The sequence below is a fragment of the Camarhynchus parvulus genome, chromosome 1, assembly GCF_901933205.1.
Source record: "Camarhynchus parvulus chromosome 1, STF_HiC, whole genome shotgun sequence".
Lineage (NCBI taxonomy): Eukaryota > Metazoa > Chordata > Aves > Passeriformes > Thraupidae > Camarhynchus > Camarhynchus parvulus.
This window is the reverse complement of record NC_044571.1, coordinates 75,630,568-75,647,025: the sequence shown is the minus strand read 5'-3', so window position 1 is coordinate 75,647,025 and position 16,458 is coordinate 75,630,568. Positions and strand designations below refer to the sequence as shown.

The 16,458-nt window shown below is 37.8% G+C and overlaps 1 protein-coding gene across 2 annotated transcripts; it reads right to left on the bottom strand.

Annotated features, from left to right (window-relative positions):
• Window positions 1-4,512: 4,512 nt before the first annotated feature.
• LOC115902242 (interstitial collagenase-like) lies at window positions 4,513-15,069 on the bottom strand. 2 transcript variants are annotated; one of them, XM_030945630.1, is made up of 10 exons: window positions 15,050-15,069; window positions 9,755-10,009; window positions 9,310-9,458; window positions 9,093-9,218; window positions 8,189-8,350; window positions 7,712-7,829; window positions 6,979-7,112; window positions 5,792-5,951; window positions 4,801-4,901; window positions 4,513-4,613 (listed from the first exon to the last, which is right to left on the bottom strand). In XM_030945630.1, exons 2-10 carry the CDS (start codon window positions 9,904-9,906, stop codon window positions 4,513-4,515), a joined length of 1,203 nt encoding a protein of 400 aa, XP_030801490.1. In that variant the 5' UTR covers window positions 9,907-10,009; window positions 15,050-15,069. The 2 variants fall into 2 exon arrangements, with proteins under 2 accessions (XP_030801490.1, XP_030801482.1); XM_030945622.1 differs by lacking the exon at window positions 15,050-15,069 and adding an exon at window positions 10,941-11,045 and having other exon boundaries at window positions 9,755-9,999.
• Between the last annotated feature and the right edge of the window lie 1,389 nt (window positions 15,070-16,458).

The window sequence follows — 16,458 nt, the reverse complement described above, 5'->3', positions numbered from 1 at the left end:
ACCTCTTTCTGGCAGTTTTTTTAAGCAGTGTGTTTCTTTTAAATTATTCTGGTGGAATCCAAGATATACATAAATGACATTGATTTTACCTTATAAATTGAACCTAAAAAATGTGAATAATCTTATATCTCTGTCTGCATCTATCTATCTATCTATCTATCTATCTATCTATCTATCTATCTATCTATCTATCTATCTATCTATCCATCCATCCATCCATCCATCCATCCATCCATCCATCCATCCATCCATCTGCCATTTCATCACTAAAGGGTTTTTTTCAGTTTAACCACATTAGCCACAGGGCATATGATTATTTCCTGTCTTAAGTAATTCAGAATAAGGGAAGTTTCAAGAGTCATACAAGCTGTGACAAATTATGAGATTTCACCCTGTTCCAGCCAAGCACCTTCCTCTTCCACTGGCAGCAAAGGGAGATGAAAGTGTTTAGCACCTTAGAGGAGCTCTCATGGCACATACTCACCTTTTACAAAACTGCTGAAAGAAATGCCTTCACGTTGGACAGTGGCTTTTTCAGGAAATCCATGCTTCTGGTTTTTGGCTTTTTTTACTGTCACTTCCAGCCAATTTTTCTCCAGCTGGAGGCATTAATAGTGAATTTTTTCATCCCAATATCCTTGTTGTCAAACTTGTTGTTAAAGGCGTTTCTCAACTACTTAAAAAAACCCCCTTCTCTTGATTATTATGATTTCATTGTATGGGTCCCATTCAGTTCTGTATGTATTTGACCATACTGATTAGATTTTTGTTGATATAATGCATGTTTAGACAGCTACCTAGCAGACACCCATGTTGTGAACAATTAGTAATGTTGAGTCTCTGCTGGTATAGTGTTAAGGTCATGACCATGCTGCAGCACTGCTTCTGGTTCCTGGGATGCTCTGTGTAACATCGTCAGTACTACTGATGTGATAGGCAGTCAGCTTTGTCAGTTAAAGCAGGGGTCACATTGCTGCTGCCTTCTAAGAGGAGAAAAGGAGTCATGGGGTAGTTCAACATCCACCAACTCTAATAAATGTCAAAGATAAGCATTGGGAAACCGTAACCAGAAGCTTCTTGTACAGCTTCTTCTTTTCCCAGACCCCAAGGCCAGCTACAGACGTGTTTGTGAAACAGCACTTGTGAACCTTTTCCGGTCTCTCTCACTTGGGCAGTGGGAACTGGCTGCTGAGTTGTGTAGATGGCCATGTTGCAAAACCCTGGTAGTGTTTTCTGTGATGTATATCTCCATCACTTGTCACTCAAATGTCTTCTGAGCAAACACAAATGTTAGCTGAAACTTAAAATGTAGTCTAAATTAGAGATTTCAACTTTAGACTGAATGAAGACACTGTAGAGGTCAGATGACCCTATTTTAAGTTATTTGGTTGAGTCACTCTCCAGAGATAAGTATTTTTCTGTTTTCTGTAGAAGAAAGCTTTATTAATAAATGCATAAAGTTAGATGCAGCTGATCTTAACCTAGCTGCTCTTACTGTTTCTATCCTTCACTGCTACATGGCAGACAGCTGTGGGGATCTGACAGCCAGCCACAGAGGGAAGCAAGAAAAACACTTCTCCCAGTTCATATCAAATCTGCCCATAGGTCTTGATTTTTCTATGAAAATAAATTCATATGAGCTGAAACATGTTTTCCAAAAATGTATTCTAGTGCCATGGGAAAATATGTTTGGTGCAAAAGCCCCGAACAGCATTTGTCTTTTGTGACATATGCATGAACGTAATCCGTCTGTAGCACCTCTAGCTTTGAAATGTTTGAGACAAAAAAAATATATCCATTTAAAAATGTAAGACAGATTTCTAAAAAGAAAGCCAGACTAGTGGCTGGGATCCAGAACCTAGAAGGGACCTGTGGCTTCTAGACTGGTAGTTGGAAGCCAGCTGGAAACCTTTAGGCTTAATGACACTAGAGAACTGTTCAGGCAGAAAAGTTGTGCCACTGCTCCTCAGGCTCAATCCTTCCACAGAGCCAATGAAATTGAATTGTTACTCAGCCTGGGTGAAATACATGGGGCAAAGGCAAATGGTCCATGTACTGTCTTTGACTCTTGATGGGCTTTGTTAAAAGTCTGCAGTGTGTGAGGGCAGGACCAACCATGCCAACATAGGTTCCTAGGGACAGAGTAGTCTCTGCGGGCCTTTGGGAAGGGATGGGCTCCCAGGAGTCCTGTTCCATACCTGCATGGAGACCTTACAGAACTGCAAATGTACTAAACACATTTAGGGAGTTGAATTCCTGGCAGGCAAATCTGTCTTACTGATGATACGGGCAACAATTACACACCCCACCTGTAGCAAGGCTCTGGGGAGGGGTACAGTACTTTAAAATAGTGTAGTAATTAGCAAATAGAGGTAAACTTATTAAAAGGGAAAAAGGAAATGACAGGCAATTTCATGGACAAAACACCCTAATTTCTAATTCCTAAAGCCTGCTTTGTGCCTGAAGGAGGACAAGAGCAGCTGGCGCCAGATGTGCCCTCCTCCTCATGGTGTGGCTGGGATGGAGCAATTGCTGTGCTCCTGCAGCAGAGGAAATGTGCTCTCACATAAGCACGGGGCAGATTTCTCACAAAGGAATCACTTCATGTTGAGCTCTCGTCTTCCTGCTCATGGGAAATTCACAAAGTGAATTTCAAAACTGCATCTGGCAACTAAAATTTGGACAGGATGTGAAAAGGCACGGACTAAAAATATTGCATTAGAAACTTCATCCTATTTTTAACTTCATGTTCCATGGTCTGTAAATTACCCTTTATCTCTCTTTCCTCTAAAACATGACCACCTCCTTACCCCTCATCTCCCATTTAACTTTTTCTCTGCCCCATGAGTGCTCACCACTATTTGCTTCTAGAGGGGGACTAGCATTCTGCTCGAAATCTGAGAAGCTCTTTTGACATCACCTTGAGATCCTGTGCTTTTACTTCATATGTGCAGGGAAAATATGCCCCCAGTTTTTATTTTTTAATATAAATTGTTCTAGTAAGAAATATTATCTTTGCTTGTAAATCTTGTGTTATATTTGTAGACCATTTCTGCTAAAAAAGCAGAACACAACACAAACAATTTAGATTCGTATACTTTTAAAACAATTTTTTATTTAATTGTCATTCAGTAGCACTGGCTTACACAAGAAAATATGATTTAATACCATTCCTGTTGAGGTTTGATATTAAAGAACCAGTACCTATAACACCTTGTGAGAATTGGATTAACATAAATTAACTTCTTAATTAAAGTTTTGATTTGCTGCAAATTTTTAAAATTATTTTGTGATATTTTCTTATGTTTTATAAAGTATATGATCAAATTAATTTTCAATTATACAGTTTCTTATCTTTGAATAGTATTGAGACTGATCTATACGGAATTTAACAAAAATAAGAACTACTAACTCTGCTCTGTATTTATGAATAGTAAAATTTAATAGCCTTCTAATACAGACAGATAAGTATTATGAGATTACACATTATTTCTTCAAAATATAGTAACTTTTATTACCCTAACCTTAAACCTTTCTCTGAAGCATAATACAGATATAAAATATAATAAATTTCGTTCTGTTCATATGGCTTCTAATGATATCAGCTCAGCTATAAAGACTGAAGAGAATGTGAATAACCCTTCAAACACCATTTTAATTGAGGGCTTTTGCAGAAAATGTAGTTAAGCTGGAAATCAAGCGGTCCTTTTTATGAATCTTTCTATCAGAGGTATTTTTGGCCAAGAATTTTAATCTTTTAGGCAAACTTCTTGACTCTCTAAACCACTGGAATGAGGTGGGATTTAGTAACTTCTGGAGCAGTAAAAGAGTAGAAAGAGCCTTGATTAAAGAGGTTTATCTGTTCATTATATGATGTGGCTACCTTGAACAGCAAGTGACTTGTTTCTTATCTCAGAGGTCCTTTCTAATCTACATTTCTGCATTTCTGGACTTGAAACCGGTTCCTCAACCCAAAAACATGAGAATATTCCTTCTCCCTTGCCCCCCTGCCCTCTTCCCACAGTTGTAAAGATGAACACCCTGGAGAGTAGTCTAAGAGGGGAAGTAGGGGAAAGAGGAACAGAAAGTGGTAGTAGATCTGTACACTGATGATAATGAGCCCCAACTAATTAATCACCAGATTTTCATCAGGGTTTGTGAGGAGTGGGGGTTCAGAGACAAGTGTGTCCTCCTTTGTCTTTGTGGAAAAACCTGACATTTCCTGCCAGAATACATTTTTTAGTGTTTGAAAGCTAGACTTGGATCTTGAGCATCAGGGCAAAAACGACATCAGGAGCAAAATTATATGAGAAACATAATTTATTAGGAAACTTGACCATAACAGGAGAAGTTGTGATAAATTATATAAATTTATTTGGCTTCAAATAAATAATTATTAAGAGTATACTGCCATAGAATTTGAACAGAAATCCGTTCTGACCTGAGAATCATGAAATGCTGAAAAATGCAGCAGATAAAAATATACAGTGTGCACATGGAAAAACATTGCAATTAACAATTGAACCAGCTGGTGCTCTTCATTTTTCGAACAATCCGTTTGGCACGAGGATCAAACTGGAACTGGGTTGTTCCATGGAAGAAATACACATAGCCTAGAAGTAAAATTTAATCCAATTATATTTCATTTGAAAAAAAAATCCCCACTATAGACAGTCCATGTATACCAGATATTTTTCATTTTCTTTTCATTAAGGTTGTAGCAGCTTTTTGAAAAAAATATTCTACTTGTAGAAGCCCAAATATTCACATAAGCACAGGTTAAAGGTAAGTTTCACTCACCATCTTTCTGGAAAGCAGCATCGACCCTGCCAATGTTTCCAAAGTCAGAGACTATTTTCCTGGGATACCCATGATCCATGGATTTTTTATTTTCATCATATCTTAGAAGAAGAAATGTCATTACAATTTATGAGGAAGCAGACATTATTTTGAAAGTCAAAAGCAAATTATTGCATGCAGCTCTACTGTTACTAAGAAGTCTCCTAGAGATTAAGTAGTTTTTGATTCTTCTTATTACGTTTCTCTTGGAGATTTTGCTAAGATTTGAAAATTCTACCTATGGTAAAATTTGTCACAATATTCCCAGGGACCCTGAGAAACACAGCTCAGAAATTTATTTTTGTGTTTCTGGACTAGGAGAGCCCTGGCCATGACTTGCACATAAAATGAATTTCTATTTCAAGGATATCCAGTTCAAGATAAAAACAGAACATAAAACTTCAGAGAAGACAGTAGCACAGTCCTGAGCCATAGTTGAATTAGTGTCACTGACGGACTTGAACAAAATTACTGTCTGAAATTTGTCATGAGCTTCAATTAGAAACACAAGCAATTTTAAAATTGGAGAATACTTATAATTACTTCATAGAAGAATTAAATTACAGCACTTTGCACTGATGATTCATTTTGTTTGAAAAGTGAGTTAAACGTGAATGCTATCACAGCATAGCACAAAAAAGCAGAACTGTTGTGGAGAAAAAGTGAGTAATCTTTTGGAAATTGACTATTTTTTTATTGGGTAGGTTTTCATTCAGGTGAAAGTACTTATAATCCTGCTACAGGGGTCTAATATTTGGGAAAAAAAAAATCCTGATGAAAAGGTGATATTTTCTATGAAATTCCTAAATTTTTTTTAAATCCAAAGAAACACATCTAAATTTCTGGAATATGCCTGGTTTAAACATCGATCCACTCAAACTATATAGTGATACATCAGTAATATATCAGGAAATGAAAACATGTCTTCTGGTAAATGAACATTAAATCTTACCTCCAGTATCTGTCAGCTACAAAGAAGTATGTTTTCCCTGTGGCTTCATCACTGTAAGCTGCATTGACCCTTTTGACAGTCTTCGGGAGCCCAAAGTGATAAATTGGTTTGGGATAGCCAGGTAGAACATCATATCCCCTGATGACCCAATATTTATCCTCTGAAAAATAGGAGCAAGTTTCATTTGTTTTTACTATTTATAAAAGCATTTACTTGTGTTTTAGGTGTCTGGAAAACAAGGTGTCTAGATGTCAGTGTTTTTCCTTTCAGTTTACTACTTTAGAAAATGTTTCTAATTCTTACACTGGGACTACGTAATGAAGACAGTGGAAATGGATTTTCTTTTTATGAATAAAACATTAGAATCATGAGGTGTGCTGGAGAGAACTTTTCCCAGAATTTAAAAAAATGAATATAAGGTATTTTTTGGGAAAACAACTTGGGGAGGGCTGGAGGTTGATGAGTTAAACCATTGACCTTGGATTGGGATATTGAATTTAGTAAATTCCTGTAATATGCTATTTGATTATAGAGCCATATAATGTTTTGAAAACTAGGCAATGTGCATCAAACTAATCTATTAAGAAAAGCACATGTCTAATCAAAATGCTTTGGTAATTTTAGATGCAATGAACATATGGTAATAGGTAATGAATATGGTAATAGGTCATGCACTATAGCAATTGCATGTTGAATTAATCTGACATATTTAAAGGGTATTTGAGACCTTGGAAAAGAAAGACTGATTGTTAGTTCAGTGAACAATTTTTCTCTTACAGTACAATTTTCCACCAACATATTTTTTTCTTTTTTTCCAAACTACAACAAGTACTAATAAACATACCAGTAACTGTAACATAAAAATGCCTGTATTTGTCAAATGAGTTCAGTAAAAATCCTTCTGCACAAAATGAAATGCTGTTACCTGAAGAGAACTAGACCTGAAAAAGGGTAGCTCTTTTCATAACTTGTTTTTTCAGGGCATTAACTATAACAGAGGGGAAATTTTTCTAGAGTATGACTTCTGGAGATCTGTTACAGCAATATGATCCTCTGGTAACAATTTTCAGAATTGTAAGATTATCTGTTCAACTTCCTTAAAAACACTTTAACTTCTGTAACTGTACAATTTATAAGAAGCAGGAAGTAAAAGGTCAGAAAAAGTGGAGACCTTCTGATTAAATTACCTTTAAAAATTGTAATTTCATCTGTCTCAACGTTTTCATAAGCAGCTTGAATTCCTGATGGTAACCTTGGCCAGAACAGTGAGATAAAATTGAGCTCCGTCTCTGTCCTTTCGGGATGCTTGCGCAGCATGTATCTGTTTTAAACAAAATTTAAGTCATAAAATAATTCCACTACTATCAAAAATTCAAAATAAATATTTTAGCTTCTGGAGTACAACAGAGAGGAGATGTGGATAGCCCTGTCCACTGAGTGTAAATGAAACCTGGAGCAAGGACATTAGTAATTTTAGCACCTCAGTTATGTGCTAAAAATTCAGCAAATTGAATATAAGGCCTTCTACTTCTCTGTAGGGCAACAAGGCTTAGACATCCTTCTCCCTGGCAGTGCTTTCACTTCTGTCCCTGCTCCTGTACTGAGGATGAGTGTGGCAACCACGGACGCACTGCTAACAGATGCATGAGTGCTCTTGCTTTGTTGTTTATTTGAATCAATTTCAGAGATAAGTGTGTCACAGTGGTGGGCACAGTGATAGAATAGTTGGTAAACAACCTACAAGCTCCTGTCACCTTCCCTGCTCTTGTCAAATAGGGCTCTTCAGATTAATGATCTGAGAAGGATCTTCTAGTGTATTCTTCTCCTTTTATTACATTCCAAAAGGACAGTTTTCCCTCATGGATTTTTTTAAACTACTTAATATTTTAAAGAAATAATGTGCATGCTTATTGTTGTTACCTGCCCTTGAAGAAGAATATTTCTCCACGTAGGGTAGTAATAGCATCAAATGTCAAATTTGGGTCACAAGCTTCTGGAGTTACGGGTCCTGTTGGCTGCACAGCAGCATTAGACCGTCCTGTAGGATGAATATTTATCATTCAGTGTGGAGAAGTATAAGGAGAGTGTTCAAAAGCTCTCTGAGGACCCAGAAAACATGTTTTATACAGAAGGAAAAAGGATATAATTTCAAAGTAAGAGTCTGTCATTAAATGCAGAATTCTAATATTGATAAAACCTGTTGTATTCCTCTTTTCAAAATGAGATTTTTGCAGTACTGGACTTCAGCTGAAATTAGCTTCCAGGAATTTTCTCCCTTTTGTTATCCATTTTTCAGAAACTGGTAAACTTCTCATTTTGGTGGAATGTTAAATACCTTCATTTGACCATTTAGCAGCCTCCCAAGTAGAAATATTAAATAAATATATTGTTTCTTACCATAGATGGCCTGAATTCCATCAATGTCATCCTGAGGAAGACGGAATTCACTGGGATCAGTGTAGGAGTAAGTTGGATACATCAGTGCTCCAGGATCGTTTGAATGAGACAGACCCAGTGAATGGCCAAGCTCATGGGCAAGAACAATGAACAAATTGTAGCCTGTAGGATGAAAACCATATGAAACAGCATAAAATCTGTTTCAATACTCGGCACAACTGACTAAACGGGAAACTAGTATACATTTGAGGTACAAGAGAGACTGTAAGTAATTCTATCATCGTAAAAACATAAACACACTGTTACAGAAGACCATGTAAAGAATGTATGGCCTTAATTGTGTTCTCATTGTCATTTCTCTAGTGTCCTTTTGTCTTAAGCATGAGTTGTTTCCCCTGATATCACATAAACTGCTCACATCAAGGATCATGCCCATGATGAGGGATTGTTGGCAGTGATCCAACAGAAAAAAGAACTTAATAACGTTACAGTTTCGGTGATAATTGGAACACCTAGTTGGCACTAAACTTTGAAGTGTTAGGTTAAGAAAAAGAAAGAATTTGCCTTCAGAAGTCTACCAACAGATTTCCTTGTATCTAAATTTTAGCTTTCCTCCAAATAAAAAAATATTTTAAAGTGCTGACCTTAAAATCATTATAAAACATTATGATGTAAATATTTATATGACATTGTAAATGCCGCTATGATCTAAAAATCAATTTTCTGCAAGTTCATGCCTAAAAGTTGCAGTAAAAAACAACAACAAAGGGAAAGCAATTATAAATTAAAAGCTCTGTCCCTTTTGCTCACTTTTCTGCTGTAGCCAGGCTCATTAAATAGTAAACATCATGTGAGGTAAGACCGTGTGAGGTTAAAACTATATAGATTCAGCTACAAAACTTACCTCTTCCATCTTTTGTCCAAGCTTCCTCTTCATCCATATGCACATCTCCACCAAGACCTTCCCCAGGCTGGAATGCATGAGCCAGCTGTCCATTGGGACCATCAAAAGGAGAATTGTCACGGTGATCTAAAATGAAGAGAGAAAAAAATTAGTTAAAGTCCTGAATTTCTTCCATAACTTCAGATGGTTATTTAATATGCTACATTATCATTGTTACCTCTATAAGCAAAAGAGATCATTATATCTGCTACTTTGTCCTCAACCTTTTGGAATGTCAATGGTGTCACGTTGCTCCAGACATTGAGAGCTTTTCTGATTGCTTCATCTACATCAGCTCGTCTCATCTTTGGGGTGTAATTCAAAATCCTTCAAAGAAAACCCAACACATAATACATTGCTTAGAAAATATTTGAAATTTCAGCATTTTAGCTGAAAGATAATTACTTGAGAAAAAAATAAAAAATCTTAGATGTATCTTTTGTGAATGAAAATTAATAAAGGCTTTGTTTTAGATACTGCCTTCTAAAATATCTGTTTTCTTCCAGAAATCACTGAATCATTCCATATATCCATATATAGCATAATAGGATTCCTTCAGACCCCCCAGCCTAAAGTTGATGTGCTAGATTTTTACCTTTTTGAACCAGATTAGGAAAGATTACCTGTATGTCAGATTATTTCTTTTCCATTTGGGATTGCCTGGTGTGAATGCATATCGCTGCACATCAGGTACACCACATCTGGGTTTTTTCATCACCTCCAATGTGTCAAGATCAGGTCTTCCAGTCACTTCTAGTCCAAAGAACAACTGCATTTCCTTGAGCTTTGCAGCAAGGGGGTTTTCACCACCACTTCTTAAATGGGGATGGGGATCCTTTTGAAGGTCATAGAAATTCTGTAGATAACTCTGAATCAGAGTTAAAAAAAAAAGAGAGCATTGTGACTCATCAGTACTGTCTTTGGTCACACTTAAAATTTACTAAGTAATCTTAAACTATTCTCATATTGACATGCCTTGTGTTTACGAGGGACAAAACAACCTCTTTTCTTCAGTACAGTTTTCCTATGGTTTTCTGAATTTGTTGTTTCACTGATGAAATATATCAAGAAATGTCTTGAAAAATCTAATATTTATTATTAATGACTAATTCTACATTTAACTAATTATACATTATTTACTGCCATCAATTACTCTAACAACAAAGCTTACAAGGAAGTTTATAACTGGTCTCATGCAAATAAATTGAGGCTGGCAGTGAGACTCCACACATTGGGACTCTCACTGAAGCAGCTAAATACTTCTAGAGAGTCAGACTTGGTGAATCATGCCTTTTATTTTTAGCTACAGATAAATTCTATGATACTAGAAACTTCCTATTGAATTTCAAGAATTTTGTCTACAACAAATTATGTTGTGTCTGTGTTAGTTCCCTTTTTCCAAAATATTCTGCAAGAGATCTCTTCAGCCGAAACACGGAAAAATATGCCTGCTTCAAGTAAGTGTCCTTCCTTATATAATTAAGACCAGTCATATCACAAGTTTCAAAGCACATTCTGAAAAGTATATTGCTGCTGAATTTGACTGTCCCTGCTAGAACTCATGCCTCAGTAATTTTGTTGTTACTTTACTGGCAACACCAAAAATGAAGTACACAATATTCAGATGACTTCTGGGTGAATAGGTTCCTCATAATTTTCACATTTTCTAGGCTGATAGGAAAAACTTTCTCCTAAAACCTTTCCAAAATGGCACATCTTTAGTTTCCACCCATATTCTGTGAATTGCAATTATAGTATCTCTTGGAATACCTTATGTTTCCCTTTGATATGCACTGAAAAAAGACTTACCTCTACAAGCTGTAGGGTTTTTCCTTCATCTTCTGCTTCTGGAGCCACAGGAAATGCAGAGGAGATGGCCACATACAGCGACAGGAGAATTGCAAAGGTCTTCATCCTCATCTAAGGGTGTCTGCCTCAGTTTCACTCTTGAGCTACTGAGCACACTTCTCAGCTGTGTTTATATAGCTGATAATAAATCAGTGACAGCCTGACTCATGCTGTATAATATCCTCTGATTAGTAAAAATGATGCATAGCAGTTTCATCATCAGGTAGTGACGCAAGGTGTTTAACTAGTATTACTATCCTTATTTTCCCCAAGTCTTCTGGTTTGTGTAATTTTATAGCATATTTAACAAATAAGGAAATGTTTTTCAGGTAAAATGTTGAGCTACATTTCATATGGTTTTTTTGAATAATGAATTTAGACTATTTATGGCACAAGATTTTGACAAACTGGAGAAGTAACGAGTAATAAGATTTAAGAGCAATGTAATAAATTGTATGATAATTAATCAAATTATGCTACATATGCTACACATGATTTAATCTTAGACTCTATAATATTATGTAGCAATATGTAATATCAAAATAAAAATGACAGTAGAAAGAACCAATCTTTTTTTATGGAATAACCAGCAGCATAACTCCAGGAGGACTGTCATCTAACAGTTATCTAACACTTCTGTCTAAAGCAATCTTGTGATATTAGCAGCAGTGAGTGCTAAAATGATTCAACGACTTTTTACCGATATTAACAATTTTGGTCATGTTACTGGAATGTGTAATCTAGGTTCCCATTTGTATGGTAAGTAATATTTCTACTCTTGCCAGCATGGATAAGGTCTCTGCTGCAATAGTGTTTCAATTCAGGCAAAGTGAGATGATAGAAAAGACACCATAAAAGACAACAGTTTTCATCAATGTGGAAAAAGAAGATTAAAGTAACCATTTTTTACCCTGTGTTCACTGTTTCATGGAAGGAAGAGTGAGATGAACCATGATAAAAGCAGGTAAATATAAGGAAGTATTAAAAAAAAATTAGCAGCCACCAGTCTCCAAGACCCGAGTACGGTCTTAAACAGTGATTAAGTTTAGATGTGGGGTTTGGGATTCAGCTGCCTGAACATTAGTGTTATTTGAAATTCTCTAGGGAATCACAAATGATTCCCTAGAGAATTTCCATTTGCCCTGGAAGAATGCAGGTCTCCATAGCTCCTGTGCCATGGCAGCCAGCCCTGGGTGGGTGTCTGAAGTACAGGCAAATTAGTAATGAGGTGGAATTTGGTTTAAGTGTTTTGTTGTGTTGATATCTGTAAGTTATTTAGGTCTCCAAGTTCCCATTTTGGACAATGAATTCTAGAGAGTGATTCAACTGACCACATGACACAGACTTCTGGATGAGAAGAATTGCTCTTCATACTACATTGACTGTATTGAACTGGTCCCTAACAGTGGCAAGAAAAGTTTAAATATCCTGGACAGTGTAGACTCCTAAACTGAGGAAAGCATTTCTGACTGCAAGCATCAGAGTAATTGGTCTGAAGCGGATGTGTGTTTGCTAACTCTGCAGGCTGTCAGGTACAGGCTAAACATCTTTCAGGATGGTTTTGATGTTTCTGTCCTTATTGGTAGTAAAGACCCTCCTTGTAAACCTTAAAAGAGAAACAGCAAATGTTAGTGTGAGGGAGAAATACAAATAAATGTCATTATTTTAATTATGCTGGGAAATTCTTCACTTACTTTCCCAAATGTAATGAAAAAGAATCTATTTCATATGAGAGGCTACACTCACTGTAGTGTATCACCCCCTAATTGCATCTAGCTACAGCAGAGCTTATATCCCTCCTGGGAAAAGTAAATTGCTTTATACCTTCCAATGCAAGTCACGTAGCTTGCCTGGAGTGACTGGAGCTAATACAGGGCACTTCAAAAGCAGAAGCTGGGATTTTACATGACTAGGAAAAGAATTCCTCAAAGGGTACAGTTGTTGTAGACTAAAGAAATTCAACTTCATGGTTCATAGTCCAAGGAGACTTAATTACTGGTTATTCTTACTCCATCTTGATTCAGACATATAGGAAAAGATTTTGTGTGTTGGACACTTCTCCAAAGACTTGGCTACAACTCAAGAGATGTTGGGATTTGTGAAATGCTGCTTAACTTCTCTAACTCTCTTTCTAAACTAGTCTTATAATACTGTATTTTTTTCTTGTTTCTTTAGGATAGTTAATATAGTTCCTGATTCGATATCTTCACTTCTTAATTTTTTTCTATAAGAATTAGTTATCTTCTTGTTTCTTTTATCTTTTCCTTTTTGTTTTCTGAAGGCATCATAGACATGTTTAAACAGATACACGCAAACAAGGGAAGCGCATTAATCAGATGCATCTGTTGGCTGAGACAGGAACATAAAAAAATACTGTGGCTTTCACAGAGTTTCTTCTGCTTTGCAGATTTCTGTGCAGGGTCTGTAGCCATATTTTAATGTGATCAAAAAGATACTGAGTTGAGCAGAGGGTCAGAGAGGACTCCTGGATTATTTTTTTTTTTGACGCTTTAAATAAATTACTTTCCAAGGCAACCAATGGAAGGACTAGGAAAGTCCTGGACTCCAGCTCTAGCTGTGGGAGCTCTGTGCATTTGAGGAGTAAAAAACTGTAAGCAGCATCAGGAAGAGGAAACAGAAGCAGTGGTGTCCCCCTGTCTTGGGAATTTCCATGGTGATGGGTTAGAATGTCATCTCCCATTTCACCATCTGCTCTGACTTCCTACTGCGTGTCCTTCAGCACAGCTCCCATGAACCCACGCTCAAGGGAAGGACAGGTTTCAGTCATCTCCTTTCTTGTGGTGTGGCAGCTAGCACAACACCCCCTTCTCCTTCTCAAGCACTTGTCTTCAGACAAAGGCTCAAATCCCAACAGAAGGAAACCAAGGAGACCAAAAATGAATGCCAAAATGAAACTGAGGCCTTCTCAGAGGATGAAGTCTCATGAGAGTTGTTACTGAGTGCCAACTGGGGTCTGCACAGTTCCTCATTTTTCTCACAGGACCATTGTGTTGCACCAGCATTTGACTGGCACTGTCCTGGCCTCTCACTAAACCCCATTTCAGATTATTTTTCTGTGTGAGGGGCTCTATCATGTCTGAGGGATCTCAGTGAGAGCCTCTGGGGTGGGGCTGGGCCTGGAGGCCCCTGTGCCAGTGGTGCTGTGGCTGGAAGGACACCAGGGTGCCCACAAGTCCACTGGGTACATATGTACACGTCTGTGTACCTGTTGGGATACAGGCACAACCTCACTGCAGCAGCCTCAAGTATATCAGGGTACGAGATCTGGACAACTCCCAACACACTGTCTCTGCCTGGAATTTGTTTAAAATCACAGCAATTTAGAATCATAGAATGGCTTGAATTGGAAGAAACCTTAATAGCCATCTTGCTCCAACCCCTTTACTGTGGATAGGAACACCTTCCACTAGACCAGGTTACTCAAAGCCCTATCCAGCCTGGTCCTGAGCACTTCCAGGGATGGGATATCCACAACTTCTGTGGCAACTGTTCCAGTGCCTCACCACACTCCAAGTAAAGAACCTCTTCCCAAGATTTAATCTAAATCTCTTGTATTTTAATTTAAATCCATTTGTCCTTGTCCTATCTATCCCTATCTACCCCTGTAAACAGTCCCTAAACTTCTTAGTTATAATTCCCTCTTAACTACTGGAAGTCCACAATGATGTGTTCCTGAAGCCTTCTCTTCCCAGCTCTCTCAGCCTGTCTTCACAGCAGAGCTCTTCCAGATGTGCTTAAATGGAAAGTCTCCATGCAATCAAAGGAGAGAAGGAAGATTTACACTTTCCTATCCCCAACAGTTCTCAGCCTGAATCACCCTGCTAGGTCTGGTACCCATCTGCTAAGCCACTGCTAAGGAAGAGGAGGTGGCACAGATGTCAAGAGAGTGCGTTCAAGGGTTTTTCCAGTGTACACTCAAGCAGTATAGATTTGTGTCTGCCTGTATTAGCAATAATCTTGCTTTATTTTTACACTTCTTCCTCAGCAAAACTGCACCCTTGTTCCTTGTGTTGAGACAAGAGACCTCAAAATGTCCCTTTTTTAGGTACTCTACTGACTGCTCCTCACTCTCTAGGTCTTCACAGAAATGAGGAGACATATTTCCCCAGAAGTTCCTAGCCTTGAACAAGCTTCTCTCTCAGTGATTTCGATTTACTTTGTACCTCACTTACCTGGGGCTTGGATTTGACTCTTGGACCTATTTCCCCTTTCCCCTAGCTATCTCTGGTAACATGTTCTAATGACTTCCACCCACACCCCTGACTGAATAATGCAAAAATAAATTCACAGTGTGAATCATTGTGGGGTTTCCCTAAATCATCTCTCACTACAAAATTACTGTAGAAAAGGGAATATTGTTTGGTAGTTATGTAATTTTAATGTTACAAAAATGAAAACAGGTACCTCATAATTCAGAGAATTGTTTACTGTTACAATTTGTCACAATGATGTTAGCAACTGCTTTCTCAATAGCAGGCGGCACTACAAAATAATCATCATTCCCACAGGAAGTATTTTCTTTCCATTCTGTGCTCTTATGTCTATCCTAATCTTCTAATGTCTTTCCAATCTATTTTGAAACAACAAAAATCTTTCTGAAAACCTAGAATTATTATCCTGAAACAAGCTGTTTTCCTTGGAGGATGTCACTTTTCATGTGAAGTCCAATGTGTCAAAATGTAAGTCATGTCACTGTGCAGCAATATTCTACTGATTGCCAGATATTTGCTTGAAGTTAGAGAGTTCATGACGAGTTTTCCCTGAATGAACCAAGTACATTTTAATAGTGAGATGAAACAGCCAAAGGCAGACCTCCAAATCAGCTGTCTTGAAGTTTGCACAAGCTCATGGCTTCACATCACCCGGTGTTAAACATTCCCTTTATAGAACTGCTGTTGGTACTGCTCCAAGGGAATGATCAGTCATTCGGTTTACAAACCAGGGTGCAGTGCTGGGCAGTGTTAGGAGCACAATTCTATAGTTCAAACCACTCAGAAGTCCAAAGGCCACTGTGATAGGGCTCAGGATGACAGGTGCTGAATCAGTTCTAATTATCCTATTGTAGAAAAGCTATTCAGTGTGACCAGTCCCACAGTGGGGCAGCACCTGTGTTACACCTCAGTGACTGGCACAGTCTCAGACATGGCATCATCAATGATTTCAATAAAAGGAGAAGGGAAGGAGTGCCACTTTCCATGCCAAGCACCTGTTTCCTGAGCACAGGAAAATCAAACTACATTCTTCATCTTTACAATTGGGCTGTTACCTGGGGTGGGAATCTGGTCTGTTGTGTTCAAGTCTTGATTTCCCTGATGTCAGATAGGCCTTGGGATGCCCTGCAGAACCAGCATTACCAACTTGAAGCCCTGTGCCTCTAAACTTAGTGGTTATCACACCAGCTGTGCAGATGTAAACCTTGTTCTGAAAGAGGCATCAAGAAGAAATCAATGTGTCCACA